Source organism: Myotis brandtii, unplaced genomic scaffold (assembly GCF_000412655.1).
Source record: "Myotis brandtii unplaced genomic scaffold, ASM41265v1 scaffold13, whole genome shotgun sequence".
In the NCBI taxonomy this organism is placed as follows: Eukaryota; Metazoa; Chordata; class Mammalia; order Chiroptera; family Vespertilionidae; genus Myotis; species Myotis brandtii.
The window spans coordinates 505,351-523,360 of NW_005354595.1; the positions used below are offsets into that span (position 1 = coordinate 505,351).

At 43.7% G+C, this 18,010-nt stretch overlaps 1 protein-coding gene across 1 annotated transcript in view; it reads left to right on the top strand.

Moving 5' to 3' along the window:
* The window catches only part of SUSD1 (sushi domain containing 1), a 67,957-nt gene that overhangs the window by 42,901 nt on the left and 7,046 nt on the right, over nucleotides 1–18,010 (top strand). Inside the window, exons 11-15 of the mRNA XM_005859817.2 lie at nucleotides 4,155–4,246; nucleotides 5,498–5,684; nucleotides 12,041–12,137; nucleotides 15,592–15,850; nucleotides 17,676–17,715. Of these exons, the coding sequence (XP_005859879.1) occupies nucleotides 4,155–4,246; nucleotides 5,498–5,684; nucleotides 12,041–12,137; nucleotides 15,592–15,850; nucleotides 17,676–17,715 (675 nt within the window). The remainder of the gene's footprint in view (nucleotides 1–4,154; nucleotides 4,247–5,497; nucleotides 5,685–12,040; nucleotides 12,138–15,591; nucleotides 15,851–17,675; nucleotides 17,716–18,010) is intronic.

Here is an 18,010-nt window from a genome sequence, read left to right on the forward strand (position 1 = left end):
TAAGCCAGCAGGTCATTATCTCTCGAGGGGTCCCAGACTGCAAGAGGGCACAGGCCGGGCTGAGGGACCCCCGCCCTCCCCCCCAAGTGCACAAATTTTTGTGCACCGGGCCTCTAGTAGGACTATAATGAAAAAAGGTTGAGAAACACTGTTATACCTTTATAATAGGTACTAATACCTTGCTGTGTCCTCTTTCAATAGCTTTTCCCTTTGCTATTCTCATGAATTTTCCCAAAGGAATTTAGCAGTAATGGCTTTCTGTTGAATGTGTGTGCCCAACTGATTCCTGCATCTGGGCCTTTGACCTTGGAGCCCTCGGTGTGACCCTTCTATCTCCAGTCTTGGTGGCTCATTCACTCACATCCTTCAGGTCTCTACTTATGTATCACATCCTCAGAGGGCCTTCCCTGGGCATTCTAGCTGTCCCATTATGATGCTTTTCTTCATAGTCTTTACTAGCCCACAAGATTATATTTTTATTTATTTGTAACTTTATTTTCTGCCTTTTTAACTAGAATGACTTCCATGAGGTGCAGGGATTTTGTTCACCACTTTATCCTTAGCCCCTAAGGCATGCCTGGCACATGGTGAGAACTTTCTAAATAGTCATTGAATGAATGTGTAAACTTACCACATTTCAAGGAGGGCCATCGGAATCACCATTGGAAGTGCAGTCCATTTATAGGTTCATTGGTAGAGAATTGATTTCTTTTCACCTGCGAGTCTTCCTGTTCATAGATGTGTCATTTCTCTCTTTATTGTTTTCTGCTTTGTCCTTCAGAGAAAAAAGTTAAAAAAAATCTTCCTGCAACTCTTGGACATTTCTAGTTAGATTTATTTCCAGGTATTGGAAGTTTGTTCATGGTGGTTTTTGCTTTTTTAAATATTTAAATATTTAAAACTATCTATCTATCTATCTATCTATTAAATATATTTTCATTGATTTCAGAGAGGAAGGGAGAGGAAGAGAGAGAGAGAAACATCAATGATGGGAGAGAATCATTGATTGGCTGCCTCCTGCATGCACCTTACTGGGGATTGAGCCCTCAACCCGGGCATGTCCCCTTGACTGGAATCGAACCAGGGGCCCCTCAGTCCACAGGCCGACACTCTAGCCACTGAGCCAAACCGGCTAGGGCTTTATTTATTTATTTGAGAAAGAGTGAGAGAGAGAGCTTGAACCTGACTGGGGGATCAAACCCACAACCTTAGTATATTGGGATGATTCTCTAACTAACTGAACTATCCAACCAGGGCTGTTCATGGTGTCTTCTCTTGTGAATAGGGATCTTTTAATTTTTCTATTGTCTTTTATTTGGTGTTTTACTTTCTGATTGCTGGTATAAGTAACTGCAAATTTAGTGGCTTAAAACAACACAAATTTACTATCTTATGAAAAAGGGAAAATCCATTTCTTTGCCCTTTCCAGTTTCTGGAGCCTGCCTATATTCCTGGTGGAATTCTCTATCATTGAAGCTCATCAGTTTAACCTCTGCTTTTGTCCACAAATCTTTTTCTAACCTGGATTTTCTTTTTATTTCTTTTTTTAAAAATATATTTTTATTGATTTCAGAGAAGAAGGGAAAGGGAGAGAGAGAGATAGAAACATTAATGATGAGAGAATCATTGATTGGCTGCCTCCTGCACACCACCTGAAACCTGGGCATGTGCCCTTGACTGGAATCGAACCTGGGACCCTTCAGTCCGAAGGCTGACGCTCTATCCACTGAGCCAAATAGACTAGGGCCTTTTTATTTCTTTTTTAATTGACGAGAGAGAGAGAGAGAGAGAGAGAGACATTGATGTGAGAGAGAAACATCGATTGGCTGTCTCCTGCACGCCCCCTACTGGGGATTGAGCCTGAAACCTGGGCATGTGCCCTGACCTGGATTTGAACTGGAGACCTCCTTCTGGTGCACAGGATGGTGCTCAACCAACTGAGCCACACCAACCAGTTACTCTGCTTTTCTTGTCTTCCTCTTGTCAGGACCCTTGTCACTACTTTGGGCTCATGTGGCTAATCCAGGAAAATCTCCCCATCTTAATCACATTTACAAAGACCTTTTGCCAGGTGATGTAGCATGCTCACAGATTCCAGGGACCAGGGTGTGGACATCTTTGGGGGGGCCGTTATTCAGCCTGCCATACTTTTCTTGCAGCTATATAGGAAACTATTAGTTTTTCTATGTTCTTGTGGTTGTGTGCACTTTGCCAAACTCCTATATTTGTTTTTCAGTTTTCAAGCCATTTTATATTTGTTTTTCAGTTGATTCTCTTAGATTTACTGGCAGTTGCGTCATTTGTTCTCTTTCTTACTGGTATTTATAGTTCATTTTTTTCTTGCCTCTTTCTGATTGTCTGGAATCTTCTGACTAATGCTAACTAATAGCTATGAGACCATGCATCCTTGTATTGTTCTTAACTTTACTAGAAATTGCTTCATTGTTTTACTGAGAATGTTTTATAAGCATGGTGGCTTCTAATAAACACTTTTAAATTAAGGAGTTTCTATCAAATTAAATCCTAGTTTACTAAGATTTTTAGTTAGGAATGTATTAATCCTAAATATTAAATGTATTAACCATTGTAATTATAAAAATAACCATATGTTATTTTCTCTTTTCATCTATTAATAGCTTTCCCAATAATGATCATCTCTGTATTCCTAGAATAACTCTCTCTTGATCACAGTGTATTGTACTTTGAATTTACTGCCTATTCGCTAATGTTTTATTTTGGATTTTAGTATTTATAGTAATAAGTGAGTTTGGCATAGTGTGTTCAGTGATTGGTTGTGCCATCCTTGTACCGTTTGGGTGTGTGATTATCTAGTCCTAGTGAATGAACTGGGAAACTTGCCACCTTTTTGTATAGTCTGGAACTGATTAAATAGTAGTGAAGTTATTTCATTTTTGTATGTGTCATCAGTGTGAGGTTCCTTGGGCCACTACTACTTATCTCTAAAACCATCTTCTCTATCCAGAAGTGAGGTATGTTATCCTGAATCATCTATACCTTCTTACTTACTCGGTCTTACAACACTTAGAGGATAGCATGTGACCTGTGGGACAGGTTTTCTCTGGGCAAAGCCACCCGGTCCATAAAGAACTCTCACGTTGACCAACTTGGCTTCATTCGTAGGAACCTGTCGGGCCAGGGGCTTACACATAAAGGCTTGGTTCCCATGAGACTTCTTTTTCAGATGCTGTGGGAGTTGTCTTTATCACATCTTAATTATCACAGTGTTCCTATGAAACTTCTTAGCACGTCTGCTCTCTTTATTTTCAGTTTAGGGACAGGGATAATTATTGAAGGTGGTAGACCTCTGATATCAGAGTTTTGAAAAGTAGTCTTTATTTTAAAAAGCTGGGGGTGGAGGTTGCTTCTTTGTTACACTGTACTAGATCTGAACTAACTTTGGATTGATTACCATGAAACGGAGCAGAGGCCAACAAATACTTTGATCATAAGAGATGAGGAAGCCCAACCAATAGAAGCCCTTTCCATCATGAAAAGTCTGACTGCTTACGATAGGGATGTTCAGTCCCTCACAGAGCGAGTCTCAGTTCAGGGCTGAAATGTTGCCCTCAGCTCAGAATTGCAAACTGATGCTTATTTGTATAAGTGATGTTGTCTAAAGCTGGTACAATGAGTTGCTGTTTTAACTTAAGTAAACCAAGGGAGTTTGCAGAAAAATTAGATATTTAAATAGTTTTAAAAAAAGTATCATATTTTTAAAAAAAATATGTTTTTATTTTATTTTATTGATTTCAGAGAGAGGAAGGGAGAGAGAGAATCATTGATCAGCTGCTTCCTGCACACCCCTTACTGGGGATTGAGCCCACAACCCCAGGTATGTGCCCTGACTGGGAATGAACCATGACCTCCTGGTTTATAGGTTGATGCTCAACCCCTGAGTCATAGCAGCAGGACAGATTCAAATAATTTTTAAGAGGGATCCTCTGATTGGGCATCTTGTAATCCTACATCTTTCATTAGGGCTGATTTTACATAAATATAAAAGTGTGTTACCACTCATTTGTAAACTAAAATACTGCTGAAATCATTCTATGTAAATGCTTATCCTTGGAAAATGAAAAGGTAGTATTTTTGTACAGGGTGTCCAATGACTTCTCATTCTGTTCTCCCTGCAGTTAAACAGACCATCAGCAACACTTCAATATTTAATGAAACCTGCTTGAGATGGAGAAACATGAAGATAGCTGGTAGAGAGGAAATGTATTTAGTGAGTTACTGAAAGTTACTCTATTGATGGGTGTTTGTGTTGTGTGGGAGGTTTAAAAAATATCAACGCACCTAAAAATCTGCTTACATAGCTGCCATTGCCAATAAGAGAATTATAGTGACAGTTACAATCAGAAGCAATAAAATGGGCACTTCTGCTGCATTTTTGACAAGAGTGACCTTGGAGACTGGTGAGAAAGCCAGGAGAGGTGTTTTGGGTGTGAGCAGAGTTGATGTTCAGGCAGGATCCGAGGAGGAATCCAAAGGCTTGTGCATGTGTGTGACTCTCCACACCAGTGTCCCTGACAAGGGTCTGAATGTGTTGCCTAGAGCGTCCAGGGGAACTTTTGAAACTAGATGTGGTTGTCAGTAAGAAAGTGAAAGATCCTGGGATGAGCTGTTACTAAAAGGAATTAAGTAGAAAGAAGCGCGCGCGCGTGTGTGTGTGTGTGTGTGTGTGTGTGTGTGTGTGTGTGTGTGTGTTGGCGCAGGTACTGGAATGTTACAGGAACAGGAAGGGAATGTCAGAAAGGGGTGGGCAGAGGAGAAAAACCCTTCCCAGGTTTCACCAGACCAGCTGAGGGTATCCTAATTCACGTCCTGCTTTAGAGAAGCCCTACTTCATATCTTTGTTGTTGTTATGAATCCTCACCCGAGGATATTTTTTCCCGTTGATTTTTTAGAGAGTGGAAGGGAGGGAGGGAGGGAGGGAGGGAGAGAGAGAGAGAAAGAGAGAGAGAGAGAGAGAGAGAGAGAGAGGAGACACATCAATTGGTTGCCTCCCTCATGCACCCTGACCTGGGCCTGGGATCGAACCTGCATCCCTTGATGAGGACTCAATCCCGAGACCCTCAGGTGCGTGGGCCGATGGTTCTAACTGCTGAGCCACGCCAGCCAGGGCCTTACGTCAGATTCTTAATTTTCTTTCTAGGGAAATGTTCTTCGGCTTTGCTTCTAAAATTTTGCCAATAGACTTTCACATTGAACTATGTATCGTGTATGTGAGAACAAGAAAGAGAAAGTTGCCAGTGTTTGGCCCTCGACCTTTTGTGCATTTTGATATAAAAATATATTTATCACACTGATAATATTGTAACTACAATATTTGTGGTATGACGACTCTAATCTTTACTTATTGCTGCACTTCACGTTTTGAAGGAAATTTAGAGTCAAGGGCAAGAGAGTTCATGAGAAAGGTAAAGATCTAGCCCTTCAAGCTCATGATTCACCTGCAAACTTGTCTTTGTTCTAGCTCCGCATTCAGGGCCAGAGATGGTATCAGGAGGAGTTTGCCCAGGAAATCACCTTTAATATCACCAGCAGCAGCCAGGCTCCTGAGATGTGCTTAGACCTGCGTCCGGGTACCAACTACAGTGTCAGCATTTACGCTTGGTCTTCTGTCCTTCCCGTGCTCATCTCCCTAACAACCCAGATAACAGGTACATCTCAAATAAAGGTATTTGGATGCACAGAGTCACCACGGAGCTGTGGCTAGGCCTGGATAACGAGGAACAGTATTCCTTTTTATCATTATGTGATGAACTTTAAGAAAGAGAGGAAGAAGGACATGGAATTGGAGAGGGGTGCTCAGGGGCCTGAAACGGTGACTGTTTTATTTCTTACAAAGATGTCTGAAACAAAATGTTATCTTTGGTTAAATTTTGGGTAGTGTGTACCTGAGTGTTGGTTCAATTCCTTCTGTATTTGTGCTTATGGCCACCAGGGAGCACTGGTGAGCTGCTTAAGTTCATTGAGACCACAACAGCGTATTTTCCAACTCTACCCTACTTTAAAGAATTTGCAATTTTAAAAAAGTGTAAAAATTCAAGCTGTTAAGATCTCATGAAAGGGGGGGGGGCATCCCTTTTATAAAAGAGGAAAAAAGGGAACCTTATATGTTGATGCGAAGAGGTACGCCTGCCCAAGATGTGGCTTTATTTTAGTAAAATTGTGAACTTTTGAATTTTACCAGAAATGTTAGGCGAGGCATTTGGGTCTGGAAAATGCAAAGCAGCTGATTTCCCAGAAGAAAAGTGAATGAATTTTCTTCTGAGTGTCTTACATTAAACAAAACCTTCCTGATGGGAATAGGATGAAAACTAGCGCTCTAGCTGCGCTGCAGTACTGCTGACTTCAGCAGAGGTCTGAAGTTCTAGGAGTGCGGAAGGACAGGGACACGTGTTGCCCTGAAAGGGGGTGAGAGGGGCGGGTGAGGTGGAAATCCGTTCGGTGGCTTTTAGAAAACGTGAATGGGAACGTTTTTGTTTTTTTTTTATATCAGAAGAATATGTGTTGTTTTGTTTAAACTTTAGAGGCACATGTGGTTGTCGAAGATGTGGCTTTGTTTCAGACACATCATGGACTTTTGAATTTGACCAGAAATATCAGGCAAGGAAGGGGGTCGGCCCTGGAAAATACAGCTTCTGATTTCCCAGAAGAAAAGTGAATGGGATTTCCCTTCCGAGTGTCTTACATTAAACTTAATCTTACTGATGGGAACTCCTAGGAACCCAGAACCAGGGTTTCTGTGGGGCAGAGGAGTGGGGGAGGGGCATGCTGCCACTTAACAATTTAATTCAGCGGACATTTATGGATCGGTGATGTACAACGAGCCGGGCTAAGTGCTGACGGAGATACAGAGATGAAAAAAAGATTGTTCCTTCTTGCTGGGAGCCAAGTCTTTATCGATGGGGGGATGTAGCTAGCCTTGTGATGTCTGATGACTTATGGTGTAAGCTACCAGTTCTCCTATTGCCATCAATTTCAATTGATCCTGCCTTGAGTGGGTGGCAAAATCTCTATGGGGTGGTAAGGATGAGAAAAGAACGACTGTGGTGTCTTTATTTATGCATATTTGCTTATGTGTATTAGTTCCTTGCATTTACTTGAAGTTTACATAGTATAATGTTGGGACTTTGGTACAAATAAATTTTTCTCCTGTTTTTGGTTCTTTTAGTTCATTTTGGTGGGTTTTAGAGGAATTTTAACACATTTGCCCTTACATTACCTCTTTTCTCTATGGATTTTAATAGTTTGTCTACATTAGTGAAATGAATCTTTTGTTCCGCCTATCACAACCCCCAGGCTATTTACACTTCAATTTTCTTTTCAATATTCTTTTTGACATTTTAAAATTTTCATGTGATCAATTCCATCGATTCCTTTATGGTTTCTGCCTCTGGTCATGCCAAGAAAAGCCTTCCCTACCCTGAAATCAGATTAATTCTTGTTTTCTAGTGCTTCTTAATATCTTTGCTTTTCACGGTTAAACTTAGATCCATTTGGGATTGGTTTGGATGTGTGGTGTAAGGCTAAATTCACATAGTAGTATCCCCCCCAAATGATAAGTTAGTTTCCTGTCACCTTTGGGAAGACTATTCATGTCACACACTTATTTACTTTCATTTATTTATTTGGGTCTCTTTATTTATTATCTTTTTATTTAAAAAGTTTTTTTTTCAATTATTTGGGTCTCTTTTAAGACTGTCCTAGCTTCTTCCATTCCTTTGCCTGCCCTGTGCTTATATCTTACTATTTCAATTATGGTAATTTTAGAATATATTTAATATTTTCCAGGTCAAGTTCTCCTTCATTGCTGTCCTCCACACTCCTTCGAGTTTTCCCACAGGGCAGCCCCAGATTGTCCTTTGCTTCTAGGAGGGGCTGGATGTTGTCAACACCTGGGAATGGCTGTGAGGGTCGCCTTCTGGGTCCTCCCACTTACCCGCCCAAAGGAAAGAACTGCGCTCTGCAGACACCACCCATTTCTTGCCTGGAATCTGATTTGGTTTCAATCTGCCATGAGGCTAACGGAAAGGAGAACAAATCTGCCAAGCACAGCAGCTGGGGGGATGGGGAACAGGACCTTGGGGGAAAATGGCTAGAAGTTAACGTTCTTTCACCTCGAAAGGTGGCTGAGTGAGAATGAGCGTGATGAAGTTCAGGCGTGTGCATTGGAGAGGTGGTGCGGACTGTTGAAATCTCAGGTGGGAAGGCCCAGCGCAGGCCGAGCAGAAAGCACAGGTGACTGAATCAACCTGATGGTAGTGGCACATTCAGAACCGAAGATCCAGCGCCGGCGGGCGGCCCTGGGCCGAGCCTCGGAGGGCCTCCTGCTCGGCTGTGGGTGCGCCTTTCAGAGCTGAGCGAGCGCTTTGTTCCCCTGTTACCGAGGGCGAGGGCGGTGAGAAAGGGAGAACGGGTGGTTTTAAAAGGTTAGAATTAGAGGTTTTCATCTCAGAGAAGATCAAACAGAGGAATAACTTAAAAGAGCCTCTGGAGGGTTCTCACAGAGAAAAGAGTTCATCTCGCTCTGGGCGGAAAGCAGGAAATGTGTGATAAAAACCACTTAACTTTACCGAGACACCAGAACAACACACACAGAAGGGCATCTCAGTGGCAGCATGAGGGCTGGGGGCAGAAAGCCTCAAACTGGAAGGGCACATTCCCGTGGGGCATGGGCCGGGGCTTTGCCAACTGCCTGCCCCGCTTCGGGTCATTACCCGGAACCTAGCTGGTCTCGCTCAGGAGTGTCAGTATGGACTCCCTTTCTGGACGCCTCTTAGAAACAGCCTAGACCTTCAGCACCTTTGTGTGAGGCCCTGATTGTCGCCTCCTGGGGTCCCCAGCAATTCCACAGGTTTCATACATCATCCGAGTGACCATACCTGGTGACATTGGAAGAAATTCCAGATTTAGCGCTGCGTAACAAAAGCTACAGGGACTCTCACTCTTCCACTTGGTCCTAGAGGCCTGGGTTGCCCAGTGGTTCCCTCTGGGCCCATCTTTTCTCAGATGCATTTATACTGTCCCCCGAATAACCACAGCCTCTCCTACTGACGACTGACTCCATGGCACCGCCACAGTGTGCTCCTGCGCTCTGGACCTGTATTTCTACACTCGATCTTAGCCAAGAGGCCGAGAAGCAATCAGATGTGTGTTTCCAACTGGCTGCTGGACAATCCCACAAGCACGTCGAACTTCACAGGGCCAGTAGGGAGCTGCTTCTGAACTTTCCCCTTGGACCTCGATGAAGGTCGTCACTACTGACGCAGAGGCCAAAACCCAAGCCCAGATTCCTTCCCTTGCCTTGTCTTCCACCACTTCCTGTTCCATCTCTCCCCGTCTGGCCCTCTTCTTCAGTCTCCGTGCCACCACTTGCCTCACACCTCAAGCACTGCTCACCTAGATTTTACATGGCCTGTACACATGCTCTTTTCCAATTCATCTTCCAACGAGCCATCCAAATTGTACTTCTAAAATATGCATCTGCTAAGAATCTTTTTAAAAATATATATTTTATTGATTTTTTTATAGAGAGGAAGGGAGAGGGATAGAGAGCTAGAAACATTGATGAGAGAGAAACATCAATCAGCTGCCTCCTGCACACCCCCTACTGAGGATGTGCCCACAACCCCTTGTCTTCCACCACTTCCTGTTCCATCTCTCCCCGTCTGGCCCTCTTCTTCAGTCTCCATGCCACCACTTGCCTCACACCTCAAGCACTGCTCACCTAGATTTTACATGGCCTGTACACGTGCTCTTTTCCAATTCATCTTCCAATGGGCCATCCAAATTGTACTTCTAAAATATGCGTCTGCTAAGAATCTTTTAAAAAATATATATTTTATTGATTTTTTATAGAGGGGAAGGGAGAGGGATAGAGAGCTAGAAACATCGATGAGAGAGAAACATTGATCAGCTGCCCCCTGCACATCTCCTACTGGGGATGTGCCCGCAACCCAGGTACATGCCCTTGACCGGAATCGAACCTGGGACCCTCCAGTCCTCAGGCTGACACTCTATCCACTGAGCCAAACCAGTCAGGTTCTTTTTTTTTTTTTTTTAAATTTCAGAGAGGAAGGGAGGAGAAGAGAGAGATAGAGACATCAATGATGAGAGAGAATCATTGATTGGCTGCCTCCTGCACACCCCACACTGGGGATGGAGCCCACAACCCAGGCATGTGCCTTGACTGGGAATCAAACTGTGACCTCCAGGTTCATAGGTCGATGCTCAACTACTGAGCCACGCCGGCGTCTGCTAAGAATCTTTAAATGACTTCTTATTTCTAGGACTTAGATCTGACCTCCACCCACACCTCTTACGTTATGGCCTGCCTCTACCCAGTTGGACTCATCCTCCGCCATACTGAAGTGCTGCCCACACCCTCTCACCTCTTGCTCTTGCAGATAGCTGTTTCTGTGTGCCATAGGCTCCCTCCTCCCCTCGCCTAGGTGTATAACTTTATCATAGCTCTAAGCCTTTTGTGATTACAAAACTGTCTGCTATTTTCTTCTTCTTTTTTTTAATTGTTTTATTGCTTAAAGTATTACAAAGGGTATTGCATATGTCTCCTTTTTTCCCCCCGCCCTTGACATTCCCCTGGCCTTCCCTACCCCCCAGTGTCTTATGTCCATTGGTTATGCTTATATGCATGCATAAAAGTCCTTCGGTTGGTCTCTTACTCCCCGCTTCTGCCTCCCTCCCCTCCCCGGCCTTCCCGCTGCAGTTTGACAATCTGTTTGAGGCAGCTCTGCCTCTGTATTTATTTTTGTTCATAAGTTTATAATGGTCTTTATTACCCATGAATGAGTGAGATCATGTGGTATTTTTCCTTCATTGACTGGCTTATTTCACTTAGCATAATGCTCTCCAGTTCCATCCATGCCATTGCAAATGGTAAGAGTTCCTTCTTTTTTACAGCAGCATAGTATTCCATCGTGTAGATGTACCATCTGCTATTTTCAATAGAGCTTTTAAAACTATCTAGGAAGGTCTACATTTTTATTTATTAAAATTTGGGGTGAGAATTTCTACCTCAAAGATATATTCTAATTGGGTAAATAGTGTCTGTTTTGGCCTCCTAGTCCTTGATTTCATTATGGCAGAGTTTAGGGCCAAAAGGGGGGATACTCATATTTTATTCCTTCTCTTTCTCTCTTCCTCCCTCTGTCTGTAAATCTCATTTACTCAATAGCATTGTTGAGAAGATTAAATGAGATGAGGCATGTACCAGACACATCTAGTGCATTCGGTTAGTGGCCAATACATCCACAGGCAGAATGGCAGCTGGTACATGAAGGTAGCTTCTGGTTAAATGCTAGAACACCGGTGTCAGACAATTAGTATATTCTCCTCCCAGTGGAAAATCCATTTGGGGAGTTTGATTGCTGGGGAAAGCAAAATAAAGACAGAGAACTGTGTGATTATAAAGGATCTAGAAGTCTAACGTGCTGGTCTTCTCCGCCAAATAGGGACCTGTTCACTAAGTGAACGATAATGCCCGGAGCATCCACCCTCTGCCAGTGCTCGGGTATCACTTCTTACTTTATTCTGGTAAAATATATGTAACATAAAATGTACCATTTTAACCATTTTCCAGTACACAATTCATTGGCATTAAGTACATTTACGATGTTATCACCATTACCTGTTTCTAAAATGTCTTTATCACCCCAAACAGAAACTCTGTTGACCGATAAGCAATAACTCCACATTCCCTGACCCAGCCTCCTCAGGCCTTGGCAACTTCTAATCTACTTCCCTGTGTCTATGGATTCGCCTGTTATAGCTATTTCACAGAAGTGGAATCATACAGTATTTGTCCTTTTGTGTCCGGCTTATTTCACTCAGGGTAATGTTTTCAAGATTCATCCATGTTGTAGCATGTACCCGAATATGCTCATCACTTCTTACATTAAACCTTTCCTTTTGTTGGCCCCACGAGGACCACTTTCTTCCTGCTTCTACTTATTCTGATCGTACTCTTTTCTTCTTTTCAACATGTTTTCAGAGCCTCCCCTTCCGGAAGTAGATTTTTTCACAGTGCACGGAGGGCCTCTCCCACGCCTGAAACTGAGGAGAGCCAAGGAGAACAACGGGCCTATCAGGTCAGTAGCAGCCCCTTTTCCAGGGCTGCCCAGGAATCCTCATGGAGTGCTTTGGAATCTTTGGGTGGCAGCACCTGAATAGTTGGGTACAGACCGGACCCTTAATTTCAACCAGTCCCCTTCCAAACAAATACAGAGACTTCCAAAGGACCAGAGACCAGCATTTAGGCAGCTCAGGTCAAGAAATTCAGTCCATTTCTTTGATCATTGGACAAGCAATGGTTGGGAGTCTGGGACATGTCAGGCAGTATCCTTGGCACTCACATCTGCATGTGTGTCTGTTAGTGGCGGTGGATCAGGAGCATCATTACATTTATCAAAACCAGCACATATTTTCCTTCATTTAAGGATGGGTGGCTTCTGAAAAGGTCATTGGACAATTCTTTTAATTCACTCATGTATTGAGTTATGGGCAAAATACCACATAGTTAATGACTGCTTCTGGAATCCCAGATAGTAGTAGGATGGAATTAATTTACCTCAGTTGGAGGACTACATTGTGTTCAATTAAGCATTTTATTTACAAAGGTCATGGTAGGGTCACGAAAGCAGAATTATCCCCTTTTTAAGAGAGGAAGATAGAGGTTTGCCTGGAGAGATGAGCAACTGCCTCACAGGCATACATCAAGGAGATAACAATACCTCGCCATGCTTGACCTAACGGACATGGCTTTATCTCTCTTGACCCGTCAGTCCAATCCAAGCATGAGATACTATAAAAAAGAACACGTGGGGACACTTGTGTGTCCATTGATAATGAAACTTAGGCTTCTTCTGTCTTCCCATTAGTTTACGTTCAATAAATGCTCAAAGGTCTTTCCAGGGATGGATGTTGCCTAAATTGTTCTGTTTCTTGATTCCTGACAAGTGACTGGAATGCACTGTAATTCTGTTGTTATAAAGGCAACAGAAGTTGTGACATCACTACCTGAGAGCATTTGCAAGAGAAAATGTGATATTTGGAACAAATAATGATGCAAGGCAAAAAGAAAAGCCAAATGACAGTCTACCCTTATGACTTGTGCAGGCCCGTGCCTCCAAAACAGGAAGTGGAGATCTGTGAGTCATTCAAAGGAGGGTGGTGATGACAAAGAGGGGAAAAGTCCTTCCAGTGACTCAAGGGAGGGTGTGCTGAGAAAGAGGGGAAAAGTCCTTCCAGAACAGTCCTGTTCCAAACAGCCCCAACTGCTCCCCAAATATCATCAGGGCTAGTTACCAGCAGGCCAGTGGGGTGGTGTCCTCCGCCTGACTGCTATGTCTGATCTGAGCTGGGAGTAGCAGCTTTGCCAGTGTGCGATGCATTATTGATAAAGGGCAGTGGCTGGGGGCACATGGTGGAGCAGGGGCTCTGGGACCGAGGCTTTCTTCCTTAGCTTGGTGACCTGGGGTAGATGATGCGGCCTGTTCCTGGGCTCTCTCAATGGTGGTGTCTCCCACACTTGCCAGATTACAGGAGTCACCTGGATGGTGTTAGTAGCAAGACAAATTCTCAGAGTCAACTCCTGGAGATTTTTTTTAATCCTCACCCAAGGATATTTTTTTCCCATTGATCTTTAGAGAGAGAGTGGGAGGGAGGACTGAGGTGCAGGGGGAGGGAGAGAGAGAGAGAGAGAGAGAGAGAGAGAGAGAAACATCAACGTGAGAGACACATCGACTGGTTGCCTCTTATATGCACCCCAATCAGGACTGGGGACCAAACCTGCAACTGAGGTATGTGCCCTTCACTAGGAATTGTGCCCTTTGGTCCGCTGGCCAACGCTCTACCCACTGAGGGAAACTCCTGGAGATTTTGACCAGTAGCACTGGCAGGGGGGCTAGAAGTTTGTATAATTATCAAGCAGCTCAGGTGATTATGACCATGCTAACTGGGGAGACTGCTTTCTGCCACGTGAATAGTGCCTTCAATGGACAATGCACAGTCAAATAGTTCAGGTGAACCTTGACTTTGCACTTGAGCAGCACCACCTATGTGGAAAGATGAGAGGGATTTGAAGATACGCTTATGGGCAGGATGGAGCTGCTGCAACTTTTACTTTTTCCCCTGCAGCCATGATTCACTGGGAAACCTTCAAGCCCCCAGGAAAGTGTGTGTGACAGGTGTTTCCTTGTAGCCAGTGGGCGCTGAGTAAATGTTTACTGGTGATGACAGTGACACCTCATTGCCCTGCAGGCTTTAGCTTATCCCTTTCGTAGAAAACACTTGGCCCGAAAGTGAACCCACACTTTGTGGAAATCAGGGCCCTGAGGACACCTCTGATGTTTGGAATGGAGACTTTCCAAACCCAACACCTGCTGTGGGGGAGGGCTCCCTTTCCTTAGCCCAGTGACTCATGGCCCTTTAGCAAGCAGGAGATGGGGCATTATGAATGTGGAACAGGAAGTGTGCATTTATGGGTAAAACAGAATTATGTGGCCTAATGACTTTTGGAAATTACCCTAATCATATCTGATGCTGATGCATGTTTTTCTCTCTTTACTGAAGCTTTAACTCAGGAAACATTAGTGGGGAGTCAATCACAGCCAAAGACCGGGGTAAGGAGTTGCAAAGATATGAGAGTAAATCATTCAAATACATGCCCTCAAGCCTGATCGAGAAAGCAGATGTTCAAACAATTACTGCACCAGAGTCAGGTGATATGTACTGAGGAGAGGGCAATGAAAGGGAAGGTGTGATTCATTCTCAGTGAAATTTTATTCTTAGACTTCCTTTCACTGACAGGTTTTCTATTTGGGGGGATAAATAAAAATACACATGACAAAATGACACCTGATTGCTCACGTGTTTCTGTGCCCACAGTTAGGGAACGGTTTTACAATACACATGTGACATTTGGCCAGTCTGGTTGTTTCAGGATGTTGTCAGATGAGATGAAGCCATGGTGACTGTGCTCGCCCTTCTTCTCATTGATTTCACATGAACTTTGCTATCAGTCTGTGAGCTGCAGGGAATGTAAGTCACATGAGTTCCATGTTCGGTTACCATGTGATTTCCTGGAGCCTTTTTGCAGACTTAGTACATTAACTCTTGTGGACAGCCAGCCTCCACATGACAACTAAACCCTTCCCACAGCTGGGCTTTATCTGCCCACGTGAAAAATCACTGATCGGATCAACTTTATGGCTTGTATGTCCAGGGCGGTGATGTGTACAATCACTTCTCTCAGCTAAAGATGTCCTTGGTGTCCATCGGTAGCCAGAACATGAAGACATCCCTCGCCCAGTGTCATCTGGCAATAACGCTGTAGGTTAAAACTGGAGTTCCTTTGACTGTTGGAGCAGTCAGACTAAATCTCACGTGGGCAAGGACTTTTTTCTGTCCAGTGTTGTAGCTCCAGTGCTCAGATAAGTGCTTATCTCATTGCAAGTGCTTAACAACTAATGAATGAATAAATGAATGAATGAATGAATGACTCCCTAAGCAAGAGTCTGATAGACATTTTCTTTTTCCTTCTAGTTCCTATCAGGTGTTAGTGGTTCCCCTGGCCCTCCAAAGCACATTTTCTTGTGATTCTGAAGGGGCGACCTCATTCTTTAGCAATGCTTCTCATACCGATGGCTATGTGGCTGCAGAACTACTGGCCAGACATGTTCCAGATGATGCCATGGAGATCTCCATTGGAGACAGGCTGTATTACGGGAAATATTATAATGCACCCTTGAAAACAGGGAATGATTATTGCATTATATTACGAATCACAAGCGAATGGAATAAGGTATATTTCTTTAAAAGCTCTTATGAACTATTTTCTTCTTCACGTGAAATTTGAATGGTTGAACATTTGTTTTTCCAGTGTTTGAGATGGACACTGCACATAATAACCATAAGAATGTGTTGAACACTTGGCCTTGGTAAAGGACGGGCAGGTGAAACCTCTATGAAGGGTGATAGTCTCAGCTTCCTGGAGGACCTGGTTGGACCTGCGTTTGGACTGATCTGGTTTTGGTTCTTCCTCTGACGCTTCACAGACGCCCTCATTCCAGTGCATTGCGGAAGCCCGAGTTGGAGAGGAATTTCTAGATCTCTTGTCACTTCCCCGTTCTCCTGCCAGCGTGCAGCCTTCCCTCATTCTCCTGGAAGCTGGGGGGAGGGCACATTAAGCTCAGTCCTGCCCTACTGTCCATCACGTCTGTGGCTATTGCACAGGCCCCACTCTCCTCTCCCCTGTCCTTAGAAAGGCTGTGTTCTCCCAGCTGTGGTTCTTTCGTGAGATGTAGAACTGAATACTCATCACATAATAAATAAATATAATGACCTGGATCAGTCAGCCAGGGATGGAAGGTCTTCTGGAATAAACATTGTGATGGTTGAACTCTGTACGTTTCAAAGGCCCTACCTCCAAATATCATCACATTGGGGTTAGGGCTCAACAGATGAATTTTGGGGGACAAACATTCAGTCTATGACAGAGGGGATAAAGTGGGAGGTTAGGATAAAAATTTTAGTTAATAGGAAGCTTTCCTGTGATGTCATTGTTACCTCCTTTTCATACAGCTGAGTGGAACATGTGCCTGTTTTTAGGGATACTAAAGGAGATGAGGGGCTTTGAAAAATGTATATGTGGACTTGCATATTTGAATCGCAACTACTTACCCCAGGGGTTTCAAATATATTAGTGTTATAGTCATATTAAAATCAGTAGTGACTTACTCATTTTTAAACTGCTTTGTTGATATAAAATTCACATACCATGTAATGTACCCATTTAAAGTGTGAAATTCTGTGGTTTTTAGTGTATTCACAAGCTTGTGCAACCCCCACCACCGTCTAATTCCAGAACATTATAGTAGTGATTTTAAAAAATATTTAATTTTAGTTGTGCTAAAATAAAATGTACCATCTTAACAATTTTTTAAAATATATTTTTATTGCTTTTAGAGAGGAAAAGAGAGAGAGAGAAACATCAATGATGAAAGAGAATCATTGAGCGACTGCCTCCTACACACCCTTTACTTGGGATGGAGCCTGCAACCTGTGCATGTGCCCCGACCGAGAATCAAACTGTGATCTGGTTCATAGGTCGACGCTCAACCACTGGCTCAACCTAGGTCGGGCCATACATGTTCTTTTCCCTTTCTTCCTGGTTCTTGGCTACTGTTTGGGCAAATGTGGTTGCCAGATAAGTGTCATCATTATAGAAGTATTATGTGCCAGGAGTTCTAGTAGCCTTGCCTATCACGTGCATCAAAACTTCTTGCTGAGCCTGGATCTGTCCTCAGAATCTTTTCAACATCATTCTCCTGTGGGTCAGTGCCAGTTGCTCAGCGCTGACAAGGGGAATGAGACTTATTGCCATTCCTGTTGTTTACCCACAGGGTGTGCTTTCTGAGATCTATGGAAAGCTATCCAAGTGATCCCTGGGGTCACTTGCCAGTCCCCTGAACACCTGGTGATCACATGGCTGAGATGTAATATGTTGGAGCTAGATGAGACTTCAAAGATGTTCTAGTTCAAATTAAGAGCTGAAACTTGGAGAGTGAGGTGTGCTGACGGACAGATTGTGCATCTGCTTAAACATGTTGCTGTGTTTGCCGTTACAGGTGAGAAGATGCTCCTGTGCAGTTTGGGCTCAGGTGAAAGGTAAAACCCTTTTCTGCTATGAACGCTGTCCTCATCTCTATGTCCAGTCTGCAGCATCAAGTGTATGTTTATGAGATTTCTTTTGAAATGGTCACAGGTGGCCCTACCGGTTTGGCTCAGTGGATAGAGCGTCAGCCTGCGGACTCAAGGGTCCCAGGTTCGATTCCGGTCAAGGGCATGTACCTTGGTTGCGGGCACATGCCCAGTAGGGAGTGTGCAGGAGGCAGCTGATCGATGTTTCTCTCTCATCGATGTTTCTAACTCTCTATCCCTCTCCCTTCCTCTCTGTAAAAAA